General features: G+C 40.7%; 1 protein-coding gene and 1 long non-coding RNA gene across 2 annotated transcripts in view; one reads left to right on the top strand and one right to left on the bottom strand.

Moving 5' to 3' along the window:
* itga5.L (integrin subunit alpha 5 L homeolog) overlaps positions 1 to 9,804 on the bottom strand; it is a 62,098-nt gene extending 52,294 nt beyond the window's left edge. The window contains 1 exon segment of the mRNA NM_001087603.1: positions 9,570 to 9,804. Coding sequence (NP_001081072.1) covers positions 9,570 to 9,760 — 191 coding nt within the window. The 5' untranslated portion in view covers positions 9,761 to 9,804.
* LOC121400053 lies at positions 5,946 to 10,064 on the top strand. The gene is made up of 2 exons (XR_005965511.1): positions 5,946 to 9,219; positions 9,487 to 10,064. It is a non-coding gene; the product is annotated as an uncharacterized LOC121400053 (long non-coding RNA).
* The last annotated feature ends 13,384 nt before the right edge of the window (positions 10,065 to 23,448 follow it).

Raw genomic sequence — 23,448 nt, 5'->3', positions numbered from 1 at the left:
GCTAGGACTACACGGCCGACATTGATGCGATCCAACGGTGGGCGACTAAACGCAAGCGTCAAGTCGGATGCGACAGGAATAAAGTAAGTAATGTAAAGTCGGATTGTGTCACAACGTGATCCGACGCGACTGTCAGATGCAAACGCTGCAAAGCTGTGTCTGCATCCGACATTCGTGTTGCGTCGGATCACCGTTACGACACTATCCAACGTTATCTTTACTTACCTTGTTCTGGTCGTATCCGACTTGACGCATACATGTAGTCGCCCATCGTCGGATCGCATCAATGCAATTCTTTGCTCAATTATGTGCCTTGCATGATTTGAAATGTGCTGCTGCTGGCTTCTGAATCCCCTGATGCACGTGCATTTGTAATTTTAGCTTAGGATGGAATTGCCCAGTGGATATCGCAATCCGTTAAAAGTTGGAAAAGCTGTATGGCCTTGATTGACAGCACCACAAGCAACAGATCCGTGGAAGCGAAACTAAAAACCAGCGTTCCAATCTTGGCAGGTAACTGAGCAATTCTTTATTTCAACTTTCCTTTGTTGTAAGCTGGATACAGACATAAAAGCGGTTTTGCTTGATTTTAACAAGCCATAACAAAGATTTTACCATTGGGACTTTAGAACAAGATTACAGTATGTCAGGGTTGTATATGGGGGTTACTCCAACAGGGTTTGGGTCACAGATAATTGTGAGCAAGGGGAAGCCAACACCTTTATGTAAATAATCTTTAAACTTGGAGGAATTGAAGTTAATTAACAATAAAATGTAATATTAAGGCACAGCTTCCTCTGGCAAATGCCCACACTAGAGAATGTCCTTGTGAGAATTGTTTGCACTTCCTGTAAACATGATGCCCAGGAACAGAACATACTGGGGGGGGTTACAGTCCAATGACCAGTTATGGGAAGAGAATGTCTATTTGCGCTTTTATAAACTCAGCCTAAAGGTAAATTAGTCAGAGATGTTGCTGTAAATAATTATACAATCTGTAGATTAGTTAAACTACTACCTAAAGGTTAAAGGGGTTGTTCACCTTCCAACACTTTTTTTTTTTTAGTTCAGTTGGTTTCAGATAGTTCACCAGAAATAAAGACTTTACCCAATTACTTTCTCATTTCTTTGTATGACCGTTTTTCAAATATTGAAGTGTAACATTTCAATTTTAACCTCCTAAAGCAGCTCTGGGAAGGGGGGGGGCGCCGACCCTGTAATAAATGCCATTTTCTACGCTGCAATCCAGCTGTTTTAGCAGTTTTTTTTTTCTTTCTGCATCATTTGAAATCCTGGCAGGGAAGGAGGGACTAAGCACTGATGTTACAAATTGTAACAACTTCTCCACAGCTTACAGGCAGCATGCTGGAACTACATAACCCACAATGCATTGCACTATGATCCGTTCATTATTGAAATCACGTGTGCAGGGAATTGTGGGGTATGGAGGATACAGGCTAAGGACGGCTGGCTGTTTATTCAAAGTAACAGTAGTCAGACAGATCAGCAAAGTAGTCAGAGAGATCAGCAGAAGAGCAGGGGGCTAGGCTTAGGGAACAGTTCCAAACCATTAAAAATCATGAAAAGTCTGCATATTTTTAAACTGATACATACTGCAAAGTTCCTTGCTTATGCTTACTTAAAGGGATCCTGTCATCGGAAAACATGTTTTTTTTCAAAACGCATCAGTTAATAGTGCTACTCCAGCAGAATTCTGCACTGAAATCCATTTCTCAAAAGAGCAAACAGATTTTTTTTATATTCAATTTTGAAATCTGACATGGGGCTGGACATTTTGACAATTTCCCAGCTGACCCTGGTCATGTGACTTGTGCCTGCACTGTAGGAGAGAAATGCTTTTTGGCAGGCTGCTGTTTTGTCTTCTCAATGTAACGGAATGTGTCTCAGTGAGACATGGGTTTTTACTATTGAGTGTTGTTCTACCAGGCAGCTGTTATCTGGTTACCTTCCCATTGTTCTTTTGTTTGGCTGCTGGGGGGGGAAGGGAGGGGGGTGATATCACTCCAACTTGCAGTACAGCAGTAAAGAGTGATTAAAGTTTATCAGAGCACAAGTCACATGACTTGGGGCAGCTGGGAAATTGACAATATGTCTAGCCCCATGTCAGATTTCAAAATTGAATATAAAAGAATATAAAATAAATCTGTTTGCTCTTTTTTAGAAATGGATTTCAGCACAAAATTCTGCTGGAGCAGCAATATTAACGGATACATTTTGAAAAAAATGTTTGTTTCCCATGACAGTATCCCTTTAACCTAAAGTTATGTTTTTTGTGGAGCTGTTAGAATTGATCCAATAATTGCCAATACTCAAGAGATGCTGCTGAAAAATTTATCAACTAAATGTTGCAAAATTTTAACAGTTTAGAGTCTGCACCTGAATTACTGAGCTGCCAGACTCAAGCACCAGACAGGAACATTGAATTTTAAACTTAGATTTTGAAAATATGGTAAAAAATAAAAATATAAAATGAATGGGGAACAATATGAAAACAACTGAAAAAAACTGTTTGGAAGGTGAACAACCCCTTTAACACAACAATGTATTGGGACCTTGTTAGAACTAAAGAGGAAGCAGACTCTGCAACTGCTGGGGGCCTGGGAGGGATAGTGATAAGGAATGTCCTACTTGCACTCGACACAAGCAATAAAATATGCAAAGTTTGCTACTGATCTAATCACCTAGTGTTCTCCCCAGGCGATTATAATGGGTGCTCCACCCAGCATTTTTTTTTTTGAAAGGTGCTCAGTTTTTCCCAGGCAATGGTAGTCCTGTGCGCTTCTTTTTCATCCCCACTTATGGGAAACAATTGCATTGGGTACACAATCACCTAACTAATCATTTAAAAGCCAACATCTTATTGGTTTCTACTGCAACTGGCAATCTTAGTGCCTTTTACTACATATGGGGGTTAATACTTTATAGAAGAGGAGTCAACCAGTAAGAAAGGTGCAATAATATCACAAGCAGGTTAGGCCCATGCACAAAGTTTTTCCCACAACGCGTCCGTGATCAAGAACTAGTGAAGGCATGTGTGCTTGATTCTACCTGTGGTTCTCAGGCTAATCCACTTATTACTAAAAGAGGGTCCAAACTGCATACTGGGAATAAAATATTTCTCAAACATATATTGAAGCGGATTATAAATCATAGTGAAGATGAACAACAGTGGGTCCCAGTAACTTTCAGCTGCATAAAGAAGAGCTTGAACCAATTAACCATCTTGTATGAGGTTGGGGGGTGTGGAAGGATATAGCAGATGGAGGAAACCCACGATAACCACTACATCAACATTTTCATTTTCCTCTGCTGATCCTTTGCCTAATAAACTATTTGCTGCTGTAAATGCTGGCACTTTGTTGATTAAGTTTTTACCCACTTTTTTCTCATGAGCATTAAACGTAGCACACCAGTTCCTTCTACAGACGAAATATATACTCTCCATTCCAATCTTCCCTCCTTATTTTTATGGATAATATGCAATTGGCCGTGTCTGCTGAACTACAAAGTCTCCCAAAATTACACAACTACAATGTGCATCATTATTTTCACTTTGGTGAGCCAGGCGAGCGCTTAGGTTCACAAGCAGCTTCAGGAAAAGGGAAATTGCATCACATCATTACATGCTTTTGTGCAGCATCAGGGACAGGAAGAGAGAACAGCTTGTGAGCAGACGCCTAGTATCCAGGCTAAAATCTACAAAATGTGCTTGGTTACAGCTGATGTGCTGCAGACCATCCCTGCATGCCAGACTCATACATATATTTCATATTCACAAATGAACTTTTCAGTGTCCAGAACAACATGTCCTTTTTCAGCCTCTGAATCATAAGTTTCCTTATAAATAAATTGTGCTGCTCATAACTAGCCCAAAAGCACATGCACCCAATAAATGAACAAGGGTAATAGTGTTCCAGATGCAAGGACCGACTTTTCATACCTTAAGATGGCCAAAGATATTGTACAAAACTAATTTTAATGTGATATTCAGTGCGTGTATGGTGGGAAAATAGCCGACCGATATCGGCAGAAGACTTGGATATTATTCGGCTTGTCGATCGGGCTGGACGGAAAATTTAGATCGGGTGCCTTTGGAGGCATCCAAACATCGGCCATTGTTAGTGCTGAATCGTCAGATACAGGTAGAATTCTATTGTTTCTACCTGTATATCCGATGATTCAGCTCTATACGTGTGTATTGAAACAAACAATCTTTCTGGGAAAGATCCCAATTGTTACGTGTATGGCCAGCTTAAGACACAGCTTATCTCCTGAGGGGTAAGGTACAATGCTAGATACCTGGACAATAAGCTTTTTTTGGTAATATTCATATTTCAGTCTCTTATTCAAATCAGTGCATGGTTGCTAGGGTAGTTTGGACCCTAGCAATCAGATTGCTCAAATTGAAAACTGGAGAGCTGCTGAATATAAAGCTAAACAAGTCAAAACCCACAAATAAAAAATGATACTAAAAGTTAAGTCAAAGGTGAACAACCCCTTTAAAGGGCAGAGACCACGCATTCACCGACTTCCACTGAAGTTGTTGTATGTATCCAATCAATGCGATTGTACTAAAGCAACAACGTAGAAAAATTGACCAATCGCACCTCAGCTTCACCAAAGATCAATGGATTGGAGTTATCGGCACTCCTATGAGGGCAGTTTTATATGTAAGATATCAGAATTCCTGCGATTTCCATGCAACCTCCCTCTTTATTTAAACCCACAGTAGCACCCACAAGGCACGGTTCCCACGCCTTCATTCCTGACACGACTCGGCTGTAATAGGAATGTCATGAAAAAAAAAAAGTGTAACTAATAGCAATGTGTCAGAAAATATCATCTTCAACAAAACAAAATGGCTCAGGTATTTGAGAAAAAGAACACATTGCAATATGGTACAAAGATGGATCATGGGTAATGACTATTACAGCTGACTAAACTACCTTCAGTTTTTCTTGCACTTCGTCTTTGCGATTATATACATTTAACTAGGGATGCTTGAATCCACTATTTTGCATTCGACTGAACCCCCGAATCCTTCACGAAAGATTTGGCTGAATACCGAAACCGAATCCTAATTTGCACATGCAAATAAGGGGTGGGAAAGGGAAAACATTTTTTTACTTCCTTGTTTTGTGACAAAGTCATGTGATTTCCCTTCTCGCCCCTAATTTGCATATGCAGATTAGGATTCGGCCGAATCCTGCTGACAAAGGCCGAATCCCAAACTGAATCCTCGATTCGGTGCATCCCTACATTTAACCTGTACAACTAAACGGTGGTCATGCCAAAACCAAAATCTTGCCCAGCGAAAGAAAATATAATTCTAAGGAACTTACCAATAAACATACAAATTTTCATTGGATTTAAAAGGTATATGTAAATATCATTGCTTCTGAAAGCAGTCTGTCCCCTTCTATCCTCTGCCCTGATGGCTCCAACTTTAGAAACAATGTGACAGATGCAAATCTGTTTCTTGGAGGAGAGCTGACTTGCAACATTGTTTAAAATGTCAGAACCAGGACAGGAGAAAAGAATAAGCAAATACTGCTTTTGATGGCAATTGCTTTTACTAATTACACATTTTTGACAAGTCTATAAAAAGGGAAATTCCTTACATTTTAGACAACATAATTTTTTTTTTGGGTTCTCATCTCCTTTAACTTTAGTGAAAGTTCTCTGCTAGTCAAATCTAATCTAGACACCTTAATCTTTAGAGCAGCAAATGTAACAGTTGCAAATGAAACATTTGGGTTTTGCTGTCCGGAAGGCAATTTAAAGCCAAATGGTACACACACACACACACACACACACACTGAAGGTAAAAGGTTTAAAAGGCTGTGACTCCCTATCGCTTGATGCAATTACTTTAGTCTACCAGACAGATCAGGTTTCTAGTTTATGGCTCTATAAAAAAAAAAAAAGTAGGGTTGATAGTTTTTACCATTACCAGTAAAGTTAACATGAATTGTATAACTGTAACAGAAGCAGATGTATCAGTTCTCCAATTCCCATAAGGTTTCTATGGCATTCCTCCTAATTAGAACTCTATTACTAACCCTGGAGGTGTGGGAAGGGCAACTTACCCTTTATTTTTAGTACAAACCATGTTGTCAGCCTTTATGAACCCTCAGCAGAGATGGCAAGACTATATATATCAGGGATAGTGGCCTTCCATATATTGAATTGCAGCTATTTGCATTGTATTGACAGGCATCAGACTATAACCATTCTACCGTTCTCCTTTCATTACTATAGGAGCCACCTTTAATTCTGGCTGCACAAATTTGTAAAATCAAATTATTCTGCCGATTACTGTAGAAGACATTTCTTTTTTTTAATTCATGCAGAATGCCATACTAGTATTTAGCCAACATGATGTCAGCATTGACATCATAGCCAACCCCATTCCCACCTCCAGCCACTGCCCAAAACTCTGTCCAGAACATCTATATCTTGACACCGGCCTCCTACATCTATTTTTCATTCTAACAAAGCATTTAATTCCCTAGATTTCAGGCACAGCTGCAAATTTTATTCATGCAAATAAAAAATTACAGATGTCTTTGTTGAAAATGACAGCAACACAATCACCAAGGGTAAAGATGGGACTCGCCTATCACAAATCACAAGTCAGTAATTGCAGTAACAGGGATGAGACGGAGCAGGAGCCTGATTTATGAGGTCTATGGGTTCATACACTGAGGCTTCAATAATGGCTGCTCCAGTTACACATGTTGTTTAAGAAAGTCCGGAGGTCAAGAGTTTTAGCTTCGGTTTCATCATTTATTGATGCAACACTTGAAAATATTATATAAAACAGTAGGATTGGAGGACCATGTTTACAAGAGCGTGAGAAAGATCAGACACATAAGGGTGTTGAAAAGAATTGGTAATGGTTCTTTATTAGTACATTGCCAAATTGCGTCAGAGAGGCTTCTATTGTACAGGGTGGTCATTAGGAACCAATTTAAGGTTAGGAGGGAAGGTCGGAGTTGGCACTAGTGAGCTAGGTATGTTTGGCCCTTGTGCCAAAACTTTATGATACTAAAAGGATTCTGGAGATCCTGCTAAATGCTGTTTAAAATAAAAGTTAGTAAGCCATTAATAAATGTATGCCTCTTTACCGAGAGGATGACAAATATGGAACATCTTAAGTATCTCTCCACATTGAAACTGCTGGTAGACAAAGGGTTAACTAAGGCGGTGCACCAAAAACTTCCACAGGGCTAAAGCTTTGGACCAGCGGCCAGGTAATGATGTGTTTTAACAAAGGCCCACCTCTAACAAAAGCAGAATTCCTCGTTTAGAAGAATTTAAGTAAAAAGAAAAAAAAAAAAGTTACCCTGTGGCTCCTATGAAGCTTTTTTGCAGCCCATACAAAATCAGGACTGAGTAGCCTGTGGAGCCAAATGTGTCAAGGAAAAAGAGATACCCTCAGGGTTTTGGAGATTGTAATGATTGGAGCCACCACATAAAGGTACTTGTAAATCACAGAGACCAGAGCAATAGCAGGCTCCTATAAAAGAGGCAGTGTCACTCTAAACAGCAGCTCTGTCTGCAAGAGGTTCTGCAGCTACTGGGATACTTTACCCATATGATGAAAAGGATAAGTAGCCACTTCTGAATGTGTGGGGCAAGGGAAGCTCTGCTGGACACCAGATAGTGAACCAGTAAATCATTTATCATTTAAACCTCCCCCAGTAGGAAAAATGCACTACTGGCCCTTATCTTGGCTCCAACAGAATAAACAACCTACATATACAACTGATATAATGTACAGAACCACTCATGCCTGCCAGTGGCAGCCCCACAACCCAACATGCCGGTCACACAGCAAGAAGGAAAAGAAATCATACTTTGCAATCACACAAATTATTTCTAGATAGAATGATTTGTGAGTAGTACTAATTCATAGGGTACATAGCAACTACTGAATTGTGTCTATCAACGGGATCTAGTGTGCCAAGATTGCTTTTGCTTCAGTTATTAATGATACTAAGGGTAGGATCACACCGGGCGATTCGGGGAGATTTAGTGTGCTTTATCATAGGCGTCTTTCCATTATAGCGGACGGGAAGACACACGAAGGCAGTTCGGGGACGTGGACTGACCCTAAGGGTCAGGCCGCACAGGGCATTTTTTTGTGGCGACCAATCTCCCCAAACGCCTTCCCTCACTCTGCGCCGGCTAAAATGAAAAACGCCGGCGCTAATCACACGCGGCGATTCGTTTTCCGAAGTCGCCCAAAGTTTCCTCGTGAATAGGCTTGGAGTTGTATCTATATTGTTTGCATGCATTTGTAGAACAGGGGACGGGGCGAGGGAGTCGAGGATTTAATGAGTCTGTGACCCTGGGATTCCTTGTAGGCACAGTCCTGTGCGCTGCAGTGTCTGGTTTCAGGAAACTCTGTGCTGTTAAACATTATTACTCACTTTCCTCATGTGAGCGCAGAGCAGTTAGGGAGAGATGTACTCATATCCTCACAGGTCCTACTCTAACCAAGGCAATAGCTGCATGTGGAAGGCATCAGGGAAAGGCTATGGACACAGTCGCTTCTCAGCACTAAATAGGAAGGGTTATACTGTATAAGAAAGTTGTACTAGGGTGGGAGATGCCATAATGACCATCAACATGGCTGTGAGTTTTCTAGAATATGGCAAAGATGGGCAGTCCCTTCAGTGGTGAGGCTGGAGTTTAATATCTAAAGATAAAGGTAGCGGTCTAAAAGCTTTACAAATAATGGGAAAGAATGGGAAATTGGGAAGCTGATGAATACTCCTCCCCACCATGAAACAAAATAAAACAGAGGAAAAGTAAAGAAAGAATTGCCCATCTGTTTGGGGTATAGTGGGAATTGTAGTCCAAATACTGAAGGGCCACAGGTTGTTCTGGTGTTGTACTAAATGCACAAGGGAAGCAGGAGTTGGGCCCAGGTAATATCATCCAGATGGAGGGAGCTGCATCCACACACACAAAAGATATGAACGTCTGACTGCCAAAAGCTGCACTGAGAGAGAGAGAGGGGTCCAGCAACACATGCTCTGGGTAGAGACAGGCAGGTTCTGGGGTAGGAACAGGCAGGATCTGGGGTAGGAACAGGCAGGATCTGGGGTAGGAGGAACAGGCAGGATCTGGGGCCCAGCTGTGACAGAACTACATCTCCCAGCATCCCCACAGCAGCAAGACTGGAAGGTGAAAGTGTGGATGGGTTGCCAGTCCCAGTTGTGTAGTTACACGGGAGCTGGAAGGGAAAGTCGTGAGGAGCGTCTGGAAGGGAAGTGGGGAGGGAGGGAATGTAACGGAACTGATTTTGGGGGCGGGAGAAGGTTCAGCAAAGTAACACTGCTCAATAATGAAATACATACAAGTCGAGAAATACACCTATAGATTTACAGGCTGCTAATGAAATGCTATTATTATCATTATACCCTATGTCACCCAATGTCCATTCACATGTAGGTGCCAAGCAGCAGTGAAGAGCCCGGGGCTCCCGGCAAAGAAAGCAAAGAAGCCATGGATCCCCCCATTGTCCGGCCACTCACCTCTGCGCGTCTGGGAGGTAGAAGTCCACAGAGAAACCAAAGAAGCTGCCACTTGCCCCCGTGTAAACTGCCGGCTGCTCCACTGCCAAGTTAAATCCACGGACCGAGCTGAAGGTGAGCAGCGCGCACAGCACAGGGAACAAGAACGTGGCCACTAGCCCAGGGACACGGGAGCCTCGTGGGAGCTGCATGACTTGGGGCGACTGTGGGTGCGTGTGGGAGAGACGGCCGGGGATCTAGTAGGATGCTAAGCGGACTTTCACAAGCTGAGAACTATTCCAATTGAGCAAAAAGCCCCTCCTAAAAGTAACGGCAGGGAGTTCCCTACAGAAAGAGGAGGGCTCGCATACAGCCCGGGCACCCACCTCCTCTTTTTGTTCAATGGATTGATCCCTTTTTCTGCTGTATGGATTTAATTAGGGCCTACTTGTGTTTGCCTGCTCCCCTCTCTCGTTTTGGCTTTTAATAAACTCCACTCTCCGCCCTTCTAACTCACTTAGGATCCCTAATAGGATTATTCCAAACCGTTTTGGTGGTGGGGAGATGCTAATGAGATGTGTTGTGTGCGCGCCTGCCGTGAGGTAAACTCATTTCCACTTCAGGGACTCAAGCTGGTGGTGGGAAAGAGTAACCTGGTCAGTAGGGGGCAGGGTTGCCAGGTTAGCCTTTCAAAACCAGCCAAAGACTAGACAAAAAGTAGCCAAAAGCTATTTTTGGACAGAGACACACGTGGAGATTAGTCGCCCGGCGACAAAGCGTCTCTTTTTCTGGGGGCGACTAATCTCTCCCAACTGCCTCACGCTGGCTACAATGTAAATCACCAGCGGGATGACACTCGGAACGCTTCGTTTTACTAAGTCACCCGAGGTTTCTTCCTGAGGCAACTTCAGAAAACGAAGTGCTCCAAGTGCCATGCCCCCGAAGATTTAGATTCTAGCCGGCGGGAAGGCTTTTCGGGGAGATTATTTGCCCGAAGAAGAGGCAATTAGTCTCCAGGCGACTAAATCTCCCCGAATCTAAGGGGCAGATTTATCAAGGGTCGAAGTGAAATAGAGGAAATTTTCGAATTTAAAAAATTCCAAATTCCAAGTAATTTTTGGATACTTCAACCATCGAATAGGCCGCTACGACTTCGATTAGAAGTAAAATCGTTCGACCATTCGATAATCTAAGTACTGTCTCTTTAAAAAAAAACTTCGATTTCAATACTTCGCCAACTTAAACCTGCCGAAGTGCTATGTTAGCCTATGGGGACCTTCCAGAGCATATTTTTGTATTTGAAGGAAAATCGTACAATAGTTCGAATTGTACGATTCGAAGTAAGATCGGAGTACAATCATAGGATCGTACTATGATCGGAATATGATCGTACGATGCAAAAAATCCTACGAACTCGACTTCGAATTTCGTAGTATTCAATGCGATGGTCGAATTTCGAAGTATTTTCCACTTCGAGTCAGCAGCTTATTGGCCCGTGTATGGGGGCCCCCGACGGGCTTCCCCGATCGAGATCTGGTCGAAAGTCGGCCAGATCTCGATCGGATGGGGTTAAAAATCCCGTCGGATCGCGGCCGCATCTGTTCGTTGATGCGGTCCCGCGATCCGACCGCCCGTTTGCGAACGTGAAGGTTCCGATCGTTGGGCCCTAGGGCCCACGATCGGATCAGCCCGATATTGCCCACCTCAAGGTGGGCATATCGGAGGGAGATCCGCTCGTTTGGCGACATCGCCAAACGAGCGGATCTATCCGTGTATGGGCACCTTTAGCGTCTGTCTCTGCCCTTAAAAGTAGCCCAAAAATCGCCCAATTTGTACACTGAAAAATCTTAGTAAAATAAAGTAAAACAGTAAGTGTGTCAAATGAAAGAAGTGTCTGGAATGTTCCAATAACTCTTCTACATTAAAGAGGACATTATAACAGTTTCCCTGTAAGTTTGGACATATTTCTATATACATAGAAAAAACACTAACCAGGGACATATCCACAGCACCTCATTCTCAGCCACTCTCCCTAATATCTTTGATTCACTCCAGAGTCCAATTCCAGCCGCACAAAATTGGGCAGGTTTTGAAAGTCCAAACCCATTGGCAACTTCCAAAAGTATCCCAAATCTGTAAGTTGGCGGGTTTGGACTTTAAAACCCACCACTGCATTTTAAAAACAGCCCAATTTGGCAGTAAACCTGCCAACCTGGCAACACTGGTAGGGGTTTGAGAAAATGCTTTATTTCATCACTGCTGTCCAACTATTTCCTTAGATTGAAGCATTTATTTACTATATTATGTGTTCGAGGAGCCATGTTATAATAAAGCTATGAAGTAAAGGTGGCCATACATGGAGAGATCCACTCGTTTGGCGATGTTGCCAAACGAGCGGATCTCCCTCCGATATGCCCACCTTGATCGGATCCTAACGATGCCTAACGGGCGGTTGGATCGCGGGACCGCATCAACGATAGATGCGGCCGCGATCCAACGGGATTTTTTGTCCCATCCGATCGAGATCTGGCCAACTTTCGGCCAGATCTCGATCGGTGAAGCCCGTCGGGGGTCCCCATACACGGGCCAATAAGCTGCCGACACGGTCTGTCGGCAGCTTTTATCGGTCCGTGTATGGCCACCTTAACTCTGTGGGGTTCTTGGGCACCCTGGTAACTATAACATTTATTGGGCTATATCTGGCTATATCTGGCCAATGGACCTCCATTTTGATAACCTTTCCCTATTTAATACAGTGTCTACATAAAAATACATTTTTCAAATAGCTTTTTGGCAATATATTGATTGGGGTGATATTTCCATAGATTTTAGGATAACCTCACAAATAAGAGTAGTTTGCAGAGTATATAAAGTGTTTACAGTATGTAAAGAGAGTGACAGAGGAAGAAATTGCTTTGCTCTGTATCACACACTTTGTGGGTCCTGTTGCTCATTATTTGCCAGTAAGCTTAGACACAACAGCGTTTTTAAAAATCTTACCTGAATTCACTTACTCTGGCTGTATTTGAGCTAACTCTCTGGATCACTAGGTCAAATATATCCACTAAACACATTCTTTTACATGACTGTACCATTTTCATGTAATCTTTATTGTTTATTTCTTAGATTTTTTAATGATTTGACTTCCTTGAAATATAAAATACCATCTATTACCAGGTCACTGACCCAGCAACTCAATGTCATGGTGTAAATACAAAACATGGTCTGCTATCTTTGATCAGGGTTGCCACTTGGCCGGCATTTTGCCAACCTGGCCGGTAAAAATGATTCTTGATGCCAATGTTATTAATAGGAGAAAAAGGCAAATATTTTTTTTCCAGAAAAGGTGGCAACCCTATCTTTGATTCATGTGAGGCTCTGGTGCTGCTGATTTGTGGGATGATAATTGAGGGGTTCAGCAGCACCACCCGTTTTACAATCTGTAGTTTGGGAATATCACAACCCCCTGTTCCCACCTTTTGGTATCTAAATAAACACTGGATCACCCCAAAAGAATAAATCCACTTGACTGCTGGTAATTTCTTTTCTAGGAACATTGAGGCTGGGAAGGGCCTTGGCTCATCTTGGCATATATGAAGTACAAGTTTCCCTGCACCTTATGCAAGGTACAAAGGGCAAATTATAGCACGGTGCTAGAGGAAAGCATCAAAGGCACAAGCATTTTTTGAATAGCATTTTGAAGGACTGAATTCTGCTCCCGTTTTTTAACCTAGCACTATGTAAATAAGCCTTTACATATCTGTTATTCTTATTTTTAACACTTCGCTTCCTTCTGTTCATCTTTTTCCAAGCCACTGCCATGTTGCTAGGGAAAATAAGCTCTAGCAACTATAAAGCCATACGAAGTTCAAAATAACGCTGTTGATTTATCAAAAGTTAATTTTCAGGAAAACTACCTCTTTAAATCATACCAAAAGATTTGCTTGGCAGCGCCACAGTGTATGAATCCAATCACTGTGGCATGACCCTCTCATTTACTCTTGACCTGATTCTCTCTCACTATAAAATACGCACATATTGGATGCTTTCACAAGGAGCTCCCTTCCCTCCAGCTCACAAAGAATGTTACTGTATCCCGAATAAAAACAACTGGGTTTCATCCTCTAGTGTTCTGCACATAATAAGCCATTGTTCTTGGGATGGAAGCATGAATCGCTCCTTGCTCTGCCACTTTCTCCATGTGGAAAATAATAAATCACCATTTACCACTCTGACGTCAGAATGATGTGTGACCAAGATTGTTGAGAATTCAGCCTTTCCTCTTGCAAAAAGATAAAAAGAAGCCGATGTGTCAGATAGCGACCTTGTCTGGCGGGAACTTCCATAGCACAGTTGCTAATCTCTGTTGCAAACACACAAGATAAACATTTAACTAATACCCCTTTGCTAAGCCCGCTTACTCAACCTACTGTATATTGTTCTGGCAAAACTTTAGAGAGATATTATCATCCAATAATATTCTTTTAATACTGCCATTTATTTCTGTATGTATGTTTAATTAGTACTGCGCTGATTTGTCCTTCTTAAGGATATGCAGTCTTTATAAAAGTACATAGTTTAAAACTGGCCTATGAGGGTTTCCTCTGTCATTGTTAATCACACTGAAAGTAAATCATTCTATGGGCACCACAGCGGCTAGACTGGAGTCTTTCTTTTGGAGTTTCAGCACAGCAAGATAGAAATGCCTGGCAGCATTTCGCTCTATCGGCAGCCATACTGTCACATAATCCTATGAATGCCTCAGGTTGTGGAGCTCTATACGGATTGAGTATATTGCAACTTGTAGTAATAAAGCCTGGTGCAGCTGTTGCAGAACTGACTACCAAGGAATAGTTCTCCATGGGACAAAGAAGCTGATCACTCACATTGCCTAATATTTTATAATCCTGACCATATTTTCTTCCTAGCCTAATCAATATCTGAACATGCCTGGTCATTTGAAAAGAAACCCAGACTAATAGCTCCTTTAAAACTTTACTTACAAACACTATTTAGCCCCATTCCGCCACCGATGAAAAGCAGAGAATCTCCTCAAGATTTGGAAAATCTCAACACTTTTTGTAGAATGTAGATTCTGACAAACCTCGAGTGCCTAGCTAAACTACATTCTGCTTGCTTTAAAGCGTGCCCTATCCAAAAATGATGGATTTTGGTTCATCCTCGTTGCAGAGAATTAAATGATGATGGGCGGGGTCATCCCACAAATTGTAGATAAACTGACGCTGGTGCACCGGAAAGCAAGTACTGTCAATAAGTCGAGTGTTTTCTAAAATGGCAACTGTATGCCGTGATGGTGTAGAATAGCAGGAAAGAAGTTATAAGTAAATGGTGGGGCTGGTAGCAGTTAGATTAATTTGAAGAAGTTTGGACACCCCTGCCTTAGAGAGAGACTTAGGGGCAAATTTACGCTGGCAAAAATTCGCCAACGTGACGTCATTTCGGAACTACACCAATTTACTAACAGTCACCAGAAATCCCATTTGCAGAGACATTGCCAATTTAGTAATAGACATAGTGAAAAGAGTTAATTACTAACAAAGTTTCACTCCCTATCGCCAGGCGAATTTTGACTTATGTTACCCCTTTCGCCAGCGTTTTCTTGGCCAGCTTAAGCCTGGCTAACTGATAAGATGAAGCTACATCCTCCTCAAGCTTATGTCAGTGACATCATACCCTGTATGCCAAAGAGTCATAAAGATTATAAAAAACGCTGGCCTTTTTTTCATATTTTTAAGTTGGATTTTCTTTAAAAGTTGTAACTGTTAACATTTGCCACATTGGTTTTAGGGTGGGCTCATGTCTAGGCCACTAAATGATCTCTTTAGTCTTTATTTTGCTTCCTTGGACATTTTTAATAAAAAGTGGCCACTTCAACCATTTGCACCAACATCTCTAATAAAGATAAATATATGACCTACAGTATATGTACCCGCCCTATTCAAATCAACCTAAGCAACGAAGTTTCGCTAGGCAGAAATTTCATAATTTGCTATGAAATGCTCGAATTTACGCTAGCGAAACTACGCCAGCGTTCTTCTGCCTAGACTCAACTTGGCATTTTAGTGAAATTGCGTTTGCGCTGGAAATTAACATCATTAGCTTCATTTACAGCATTAGTAGGCTAACCAAAAGTCAGTGTGACTGAAAAAGAGGCCTTTAGCTTTCAAGGGTGACATGGTGACACTTGCTGGTGGGGCAGCCAAATGAGGCCCTGCTCCATGTTATACCTAAGGCCAATATCTTTCATAAAGATATGTAGCTGCAGCTTGTAACAAGCTAAATTAAGAAGGGGCTGGTTTGAGACAAATTGGGCATTTGACCTGGGCCACCTGCTTCAAAAGTTTGCCTTTATTGAAAGCAATTTAATTAAAACTGTGACTACCTGTACACTACCAGTAGCCAGAGGAAATACTCATTTAACAACAGCTGAAGGGTGGCAGGTTAGATATCCCTATTGTGTGTATTTTACCCCTTAGAAGAGGCCACAGACTTCCTGCATTGCCAATAGCCTCTGTAATTAAAATCATTTGTTCTTGTGGCTAATATTATGGCCAAATTGTATAGATTGATATCTATGCGTTATGCAATATTATCTATAGTCTTATCCTGTCAATTAGGGACTTCTGAAGCATTCTACTAACTGTCTTCTTGCTTCTCGTTTTTCACCTCTGAAAGCAGTTCTGTAACCTTCCTTTTATCTTCAGAGCATTTCACTCCACTGCTGCCCCTTCAGTTCATTTCAACTCTTATCTCTCCTTATGTTCCTGGACATCATCTTCAACCATCTCCAAACTTTCCTTTCAGCACATCCACTCCTTCTGCTCCACCAGCTTATTCGCTGACAGCTCCTTACTGCTTAAATTGTGGAATTAGCCCTGGTGCAACCTCTTCCCTCGTAACTGCACTTGCAGAACTTTTCAGCTCATCATGCTCCATACTTACAGTATACCCACTCAGTTATCTCTGTAGGCCTAATATTAACCATCTTAATACAGGAACCTCTCTCCTTTTCTACAACAGTTCTTGCACATTCTGTACAGTAATTCTTCCACCTGTTGCCATATATACACTAAATAAATGTGTATATGCATATTTTAGACACTATGTAGCTCAGACTTTCAGCTGTATGTATTATACTTGCAGACAAATACAAGAGTCCTCTGCACTGACTCAACCCATTATCAATATATTTAAGACAAAACAGAGGCGCCAAAAGGATAAAATTAGCTAAAAACACTTAAAAACCCAATGGGTAATTCAGAGGAGGTAGTAGTGGACTTACCTCCTCCAAGCAGACACCAACGAAAGTGGTAATTTTCAGTAATAGTTTATTCACAAAACAGTATTGCAACGCGTTTCGCAGGCATTTCCTGCTTCATCAGGCAATGTGGAACGGGAGCAAAAACAACAGTGTCTTTGTATATACACGTCAGGCGCCTCGACAGAGGCGCCTGTTTTGTCTTACCACTATATCGAGTCCACCCCGAGTGGAGGGGTATCATCCCCTTTTTCTTCTTCTACAGAGAGCGACGTCTTATTTCTGAGTGGGGTCAGGATAATCTCCCCACCTGCCTATACAGTGGTTGCCTATCGGTAACCCTGGTTTGTGAGTATTAATTTGTTTACTCTACCATAACTCCTTGTAAAAACATATTACACTATTGGGGCTCTTGGTGTTCCTTTTTGTCTATATTTAAGACAAAGACATGTTGTGCATACTGCTACTGAAAAATGCCTTACCCTTTAAACAAAACAGGGATTGTTTGTCCATATATTGCAATATATTTAAGCTGGCCAACTATGTCAAAGTCATCCCATATCTGGCCAGTCCTACGCTCAATTTTCATCTGATTCATTAAGAATTCTATTGCTTCTTTATACATTTTACAAAGGGACCAAGTTTTACCTGCAACTTACTAGCTGCTTTCAAAGTAAAACTCCCAAACTTGGCTGCCCTTTTATTAGACACCAGTGGGATCACCTGACTATAGCTGGGAAGGGTGGGAGCTACAACATGGAGCTGGTCACTGCTCCTGTATAAACTATAACAAACAAGGGAAAGTTGTGATCACCACTAATTTTTTAAAACCATTAGGCGGGGGTGCAATGAGGCTGTGACCACAAAATACATATAGACAAATACAAGAGTACTCTGCACTCAACCCATTATAAATATATTGCAATATATGGACAAACAATCCCTGTTTTGTTACAGAAAAAGGGATAGACCTCATACACCACCCAAAGCCATTGCTAAATTCAGCTTTACATTTCTGTTGGTCAGCTTTGGTGTCATTATAAAGTAATGACAATTTCAGCATCATAATCTACAATGCTGAATCATAAGACAATGGATTTTTCACTTGTGTGAGTCACTACTAATCATCAGACACACAATGTCTGAAGTGATATAAATATGATTACTTGATAATTAGAAGTATACAAAAACATATTTTAAAAAAAACGTATTAACTGTTGACTTCATAGGCTTACTTTAGCACATTGCTTAGGGTTAATGAAAGAAGTCAGTTTTAGAAACGGGGGCTGTACTTAAAAAGAACACACGTTTGGACTCCAGCAGAAGGAAAAATGAATTAGCTAAGTATCATAATGAATTAGGTAGTAATTTGGGTGCCACTGTAATTCCTGGCTAAAAAGAACTTCTAATCTTCTCAAGCTGATTTGATAAACGTTTGATATTATCAAACCTCAGATAGCAGTCATATCCAAAGGATACCATGACACGAATCAGTCAGATGAAGCATACATAAATTGTAGAAAGCTGCTTATCAATGCAAATGTGTGTAAGAAACACTCGTTAACACTGCTAGTTCCATGCATTGTCCAAGAAATAGTATTGATACTGACCACAGCACTTCCAACATTATCTAATCAAGGGTCATGGGAGAAGTTATGCAGCTGGGCTATAATATATAGTGAAGGCCAAGTGCTTTTATACAGGTCATGGAACTCCTCGGTAACTTCTAATATCCTCATATTTTGCAACTGGGGGTACTTTATTTATTATAATACACAAGTTTTAGTGAGTCATGTGACAGAAATTACATCAGAACTCACCTTTTATAACTAATGACATCAGAACTCCCCGTTTATAAGGATATAATACACAAAAGCCATGAATATCCTGTAAATTATATCCTTATAAACGGTGAGTTCTGATGTCATCAGTTATAAACGGTGAGTTCTGATGTCATTTCTGTCACATGACTCATTGAAATTTGTGTATTATAATAAATAAAGTACCCCCAGTTGTAAAATATGAGGATATTAGAAGTTACCTCGGAGTTTCATGACCTGTATAAAAACACTCGGCCTTCGGCCTCGTGTTTTTATATGGTCATGAAACTCCTCTGTAACTTATAATATCCCTATATTTTACAAAAGGGGGTACTTTATTCACTATATAATTTACAAGATATTCATGACTTTGTGTATTATAGTATTATAATACACAAGAGCCATGAATATCTAGTAAATGATATGCTTAGAAACGGTTTAGTGATGTCATCCGTTATAATCGGCGTTTAGCAATGTCATTTCTGTCACACGACTCACTGAAACTTGTGTATTATAATAAATAAAGTACCCCCTATTGTAAAATATGAGGATATTAGAAGTCACCTCGGAGTTCCATGACTTAAAAGCACTGTGCTTTTATTTGGTCATGGAACTCCTCACTAACTTATAATATACTTATATTTTACAATAGAGGGTACTTAATTCACTATATAATTGATATAACCCAAAAAATGTGAAATAATTTCTGCTCTATAGGATAGCTGCTATTTGAACTAGATTAAGTTGATTTTTAGCAACCCCAGGATTATTACGAAAACCAAGCAGAAGTCACATCTCCGCAAGTCAACATATTTCTGTAATATTGAATAAACCTGAAAGAGCCTATTAGTTACTTAGCTTTTAAGATGTCACATATGCCATGTGCCAGTACAAAAAAAAATGGTTAACCAGTAAAGAATGTGGAGTAGCCCTAAAGGAGGACAGACACTAAATGTTTGGTAAAAAAACTGGGTCAAATTGAATGACTCCATTGTTGACCCCTGGGCCAATGATCAGATTATAATGTCATCCATGTGCTGATGGAGTTCTCACCCAATGGAATTCTCTAACCTGCTCGATAGTTTATGGGACTGATTTTATTGCAGATTACAGTCATTAAAGTGATACTGTCATGGGAAAAAAATTTTTTTTCAAAATGAATCAGTTAATAGTGCTACTCCAGCAGAATTCTGCACTGAAATCCATTTCTCAAAAGAGCAAACACATTTTTTTATAGTCAATTTTGAAATCTGACATGGGGCTAGACATATTGTCAATTTCCCAGCTGCCCCAAGTCATGTGACTTGTGCTCTGATAAACTTCAATCACTCTTTACTGCTGTACTGCAAGTTGGAGTGATATCACCCCCCTCCCTTTCCCCCCCCAGCAGCCAAACAAAAAAACAATGGGAAGGTAACCAGATAGCAGCTTCCTAACACAAGATAACAGCTGCCTGGTAGATCTAAGAACAGCACTCAATAGTAAAAATCCATGTCTCACTGAGACACATTCAGTTACATTGAGAAGGAAAAACGTCAGCCTGCCAGAACGCATTTCTCTCCTAAAGTGCAGGCACAAGTCACATGACTGGGGGCAGTTGGGAAATTGACAAAATGTCTAGCCCCATGTCAGATTTCAAAATTGAATATAAAAAAATCTGTTTGCTCTTTTGAGAAATGGATTTCAGTGCAGAATTCTGCTGGGGTAGCACTATTAACTGATGCGTTTTGAAAAAAACATGTTTTCAGATGACAGGATCCCTTTAATGTTGTCAGGAGGGCAGTTTTTCTTTACTTATCCCAGTTTAGGACTAAACAAAAAAGCAGTCTTTATTCTCAGCAGGCCTGAATGTTTCAATGAACCAATTTTAAGAGCAACAAAATTTTAAAAAGTTACTGTTACTGGAGAGATAAGTAATTGCTTCAGCGGTTTTCTCTTGTTTCAGTTGCTCCTCTGAGGAAAATGCAGTACAAAGATTTCTTCTTATACTTTGCTGCTCTGTAATAATGGCATTGAACTGTGGAACGGAATATCACTAACCACACACCCACCCAACAGTGATGTGTTTATCCAAATAACAGCAGCATGCTCCCCAGGGCCCATTACAAGGCTAATGTTAAGGAGCAGAGCTGAAACCAGATTAACTCCTGCTGACCCAGCGTCAGCTCTTCCACGCTGCCTGAAAAACTCTTGGAAATATTCCATGAAAACCAGGCTCAAGAAAAAAAGTACATATGTTTCAATATATTATAAAATAAATATTGCTGTATATGATCATTTGCTTGTTCTTTGTGTGAGCATGCCAAATATAAGACAGAGGAACTGACCCAGCAGACAGCAATATGCAGCCAATTCATGATGCTCTGGCGACTGAAACGTCAATACCTTCAGAAAAGGAATCTACAACCTGTGCTACTACAGCTGTTTTTTTAGCACAACTTCTAACACCCAGTCTGAAGATGTCATGTAACAACAGATGCAAAGCTGCAAGTTCAAGATCCCAGCTATAAAGGGAAACTAGGCACAAGGTAAGCTATTTTAGCTCGTCATAAAACCTCCTTCTGTGTGTTCCAACGGGGAAGTTTACGATGCAAAGGAAAATGCATATTTTCCTGCTTGAAATCAAGACATTTTAGACCATTGTCCCCATCCTCCTTAGCTTTGCCCAAAACAATAACTCTACACCTATTTTCCAGAAACCATCACCCCTTTCCAGGCCACCAAAATCCTCAAAATATTTATATGGTGATCATACAGCATAGCATTCATGCTGCAGGCGTTGCAATGCTTACATGGACACCAATGCAACTTGCACATTATTTATGAAACAGACACAGCTTGACATTCTTGACAGAACTGAAACATTAGACAAAATGCTGTGTAGGAATTTAGCATTATTAGTATATTACATAGTGAACTGTGTCCATATTGTGCTCGTAAATAAGCACTTTTATGTTTAACATAAGGCCAGTTTGTAGACTCCTTCTGGATATCCTTTACTTTGCAATGGCTTGTACTTATATTAGGGTTGCCACCTTTTCTGAAAAAAAATACCGGCCTTCCTATACATTTGTCTTTTTTGAGTATTAATAACATTGGGATCAACCATCATTTTTACCGGCCAGGCCGGTAAAATACTGGCCAGGTGGAAACCCTAACTTATATACAAAACCGTTGTACATTTTGCACACAATAAACTTATTGTGCTTTTGGCTCTAAACTTGGGCTTCTTTACTGAGATTCAGTATTGTTCAACTGATTTTCATTTTTGCATGAGATTTTCAAACATGGAAACTATTATTCATGATGATAAATGCTGGAGCTTCTGGCTGTTCTTGACTAAACTTCTCCCCGTCATCCCTCCTAATGAAATGTTTCCATCCACCCTCTTCTGTTCCTTAAAAGGCAGGAATCTGTTAATACTTCTTCGTTATAATCATCTTCATTTATTTATATAATGCCAGCAAGTTACTCAGCTTTTTACATTAATTTATAATGAACAGGGGTCTTACAATAATTAAACAAACAAGGGTTACAGAGTAAAAAATAGGATCAGAGGACCCTACTTGCAAGAGCTAAAGAATTAGTGGATTTAAAACAAAAATAACAGGAAACAATTGGTAATTTCTGATAAACTGATGTCTTAATTAATTGAGATGCACAGAATATGCTTCCCTAAACAGGTAAATAGTTAAGGAGCATTTGGAAGGAAGGGGGAAAGCTCAAGACAGAGAGCTCCATAGGCTAGCAAAAGCCTGGAAGAAGTCTTGCATTCGGGAATGGGATGAAGTGAGAAGAGGAGAAGAGAGTGAAGTTGTGAAAGGTGATATGTTGGTGGCCATGCACAGGCCAATAAAAGCTGCCAACAGACCAAGTCAGCAGCCTATTGGTCAGTGTATAGGGCCACTCGACAGGCTTTCCCGACCGATTGGGCATTTGTAAAAATCCTGACGTATTGAGGGCATTGGTTTGTTGATGGGATCCTTGTATTGACTGCCTGCATTACCAGTGTTGTGATCTGATTGTTGGGTCCTAGGGCCCACAATTGATCAGCCCGATATCGCCCAATCAATATGGGTGAGCTCTCCAAATGAGTGGATCTGCCCATGTATGGGCACCCAAAGTCTCCGTAGTCAAGAGGGAAAAAATAAAAGATGAAATAAGTGTTTTAGTTGTATCGAAGTTGAGGTAAAGTATTTGGGCAATGTTGCACAGATAAATATGGCAGGATTTTTTTGCAGACTGAGAAAAGCGGATCTGTTCCCTTACCCAGCTCTATTCATCTGCATGGAAAAAAACATCTTCCGCTTTGGTGACGGTACATTTAGCAGAGATGTAAATCCCTTTATCCGCACACTGACGATTCTACAGTCAATCACACTTAGGGGCAGATTTATCAAGGGTCGAATTTCGAAGTTGAAAATACTTCGAAATTCAACCATCGAATTGAATTACTTCGACTTTGAATATCGAAGTCGAAGTTTATTTTCATCTAATTTGGCCATTTGCGGTCGAAGTAAAATCGTTCGATCGAACGATTAAATCCTTCGAATCGAACGACTCGAAGGATTTCAGCGATCAATCAAGCGATTTTTCTTCGACTTCAAAAAAACTTAGAAAACTTCTCTAGAAGGTCCCCATAGGCTAACATAGCACTTCGGCAGGTTTAATTTGGCGAAGTATTGAAGTCAACGGTTTTTTAAAGAGACAGTACTTCGATTATGGAATGGTCGAATATTCAAACTGTTTTACTTCGAATCGAAGTCGAAGTCGTAGTATCCTATTCGATGGTCGAAGTATC

This window comes from Xenopus laevis, chromosome 2L (genome assembly GCF_017654675.1).
Source record: "Xenopus laevis strain J_2021 chromosome 2L, Xenopus_laevis_v10.1, whole genome shotgun sequence".
Lineage (NCBI taxonomy): Eukaryota > Metazoa > Chordata > Amphibia > Anura > Pipidae > Xenopus > Xenopus laevis.
Note: the sequence above shows the minus strand (reverse complement) of the source record. Positions and strands in the feature narration are given on the sequence as shown.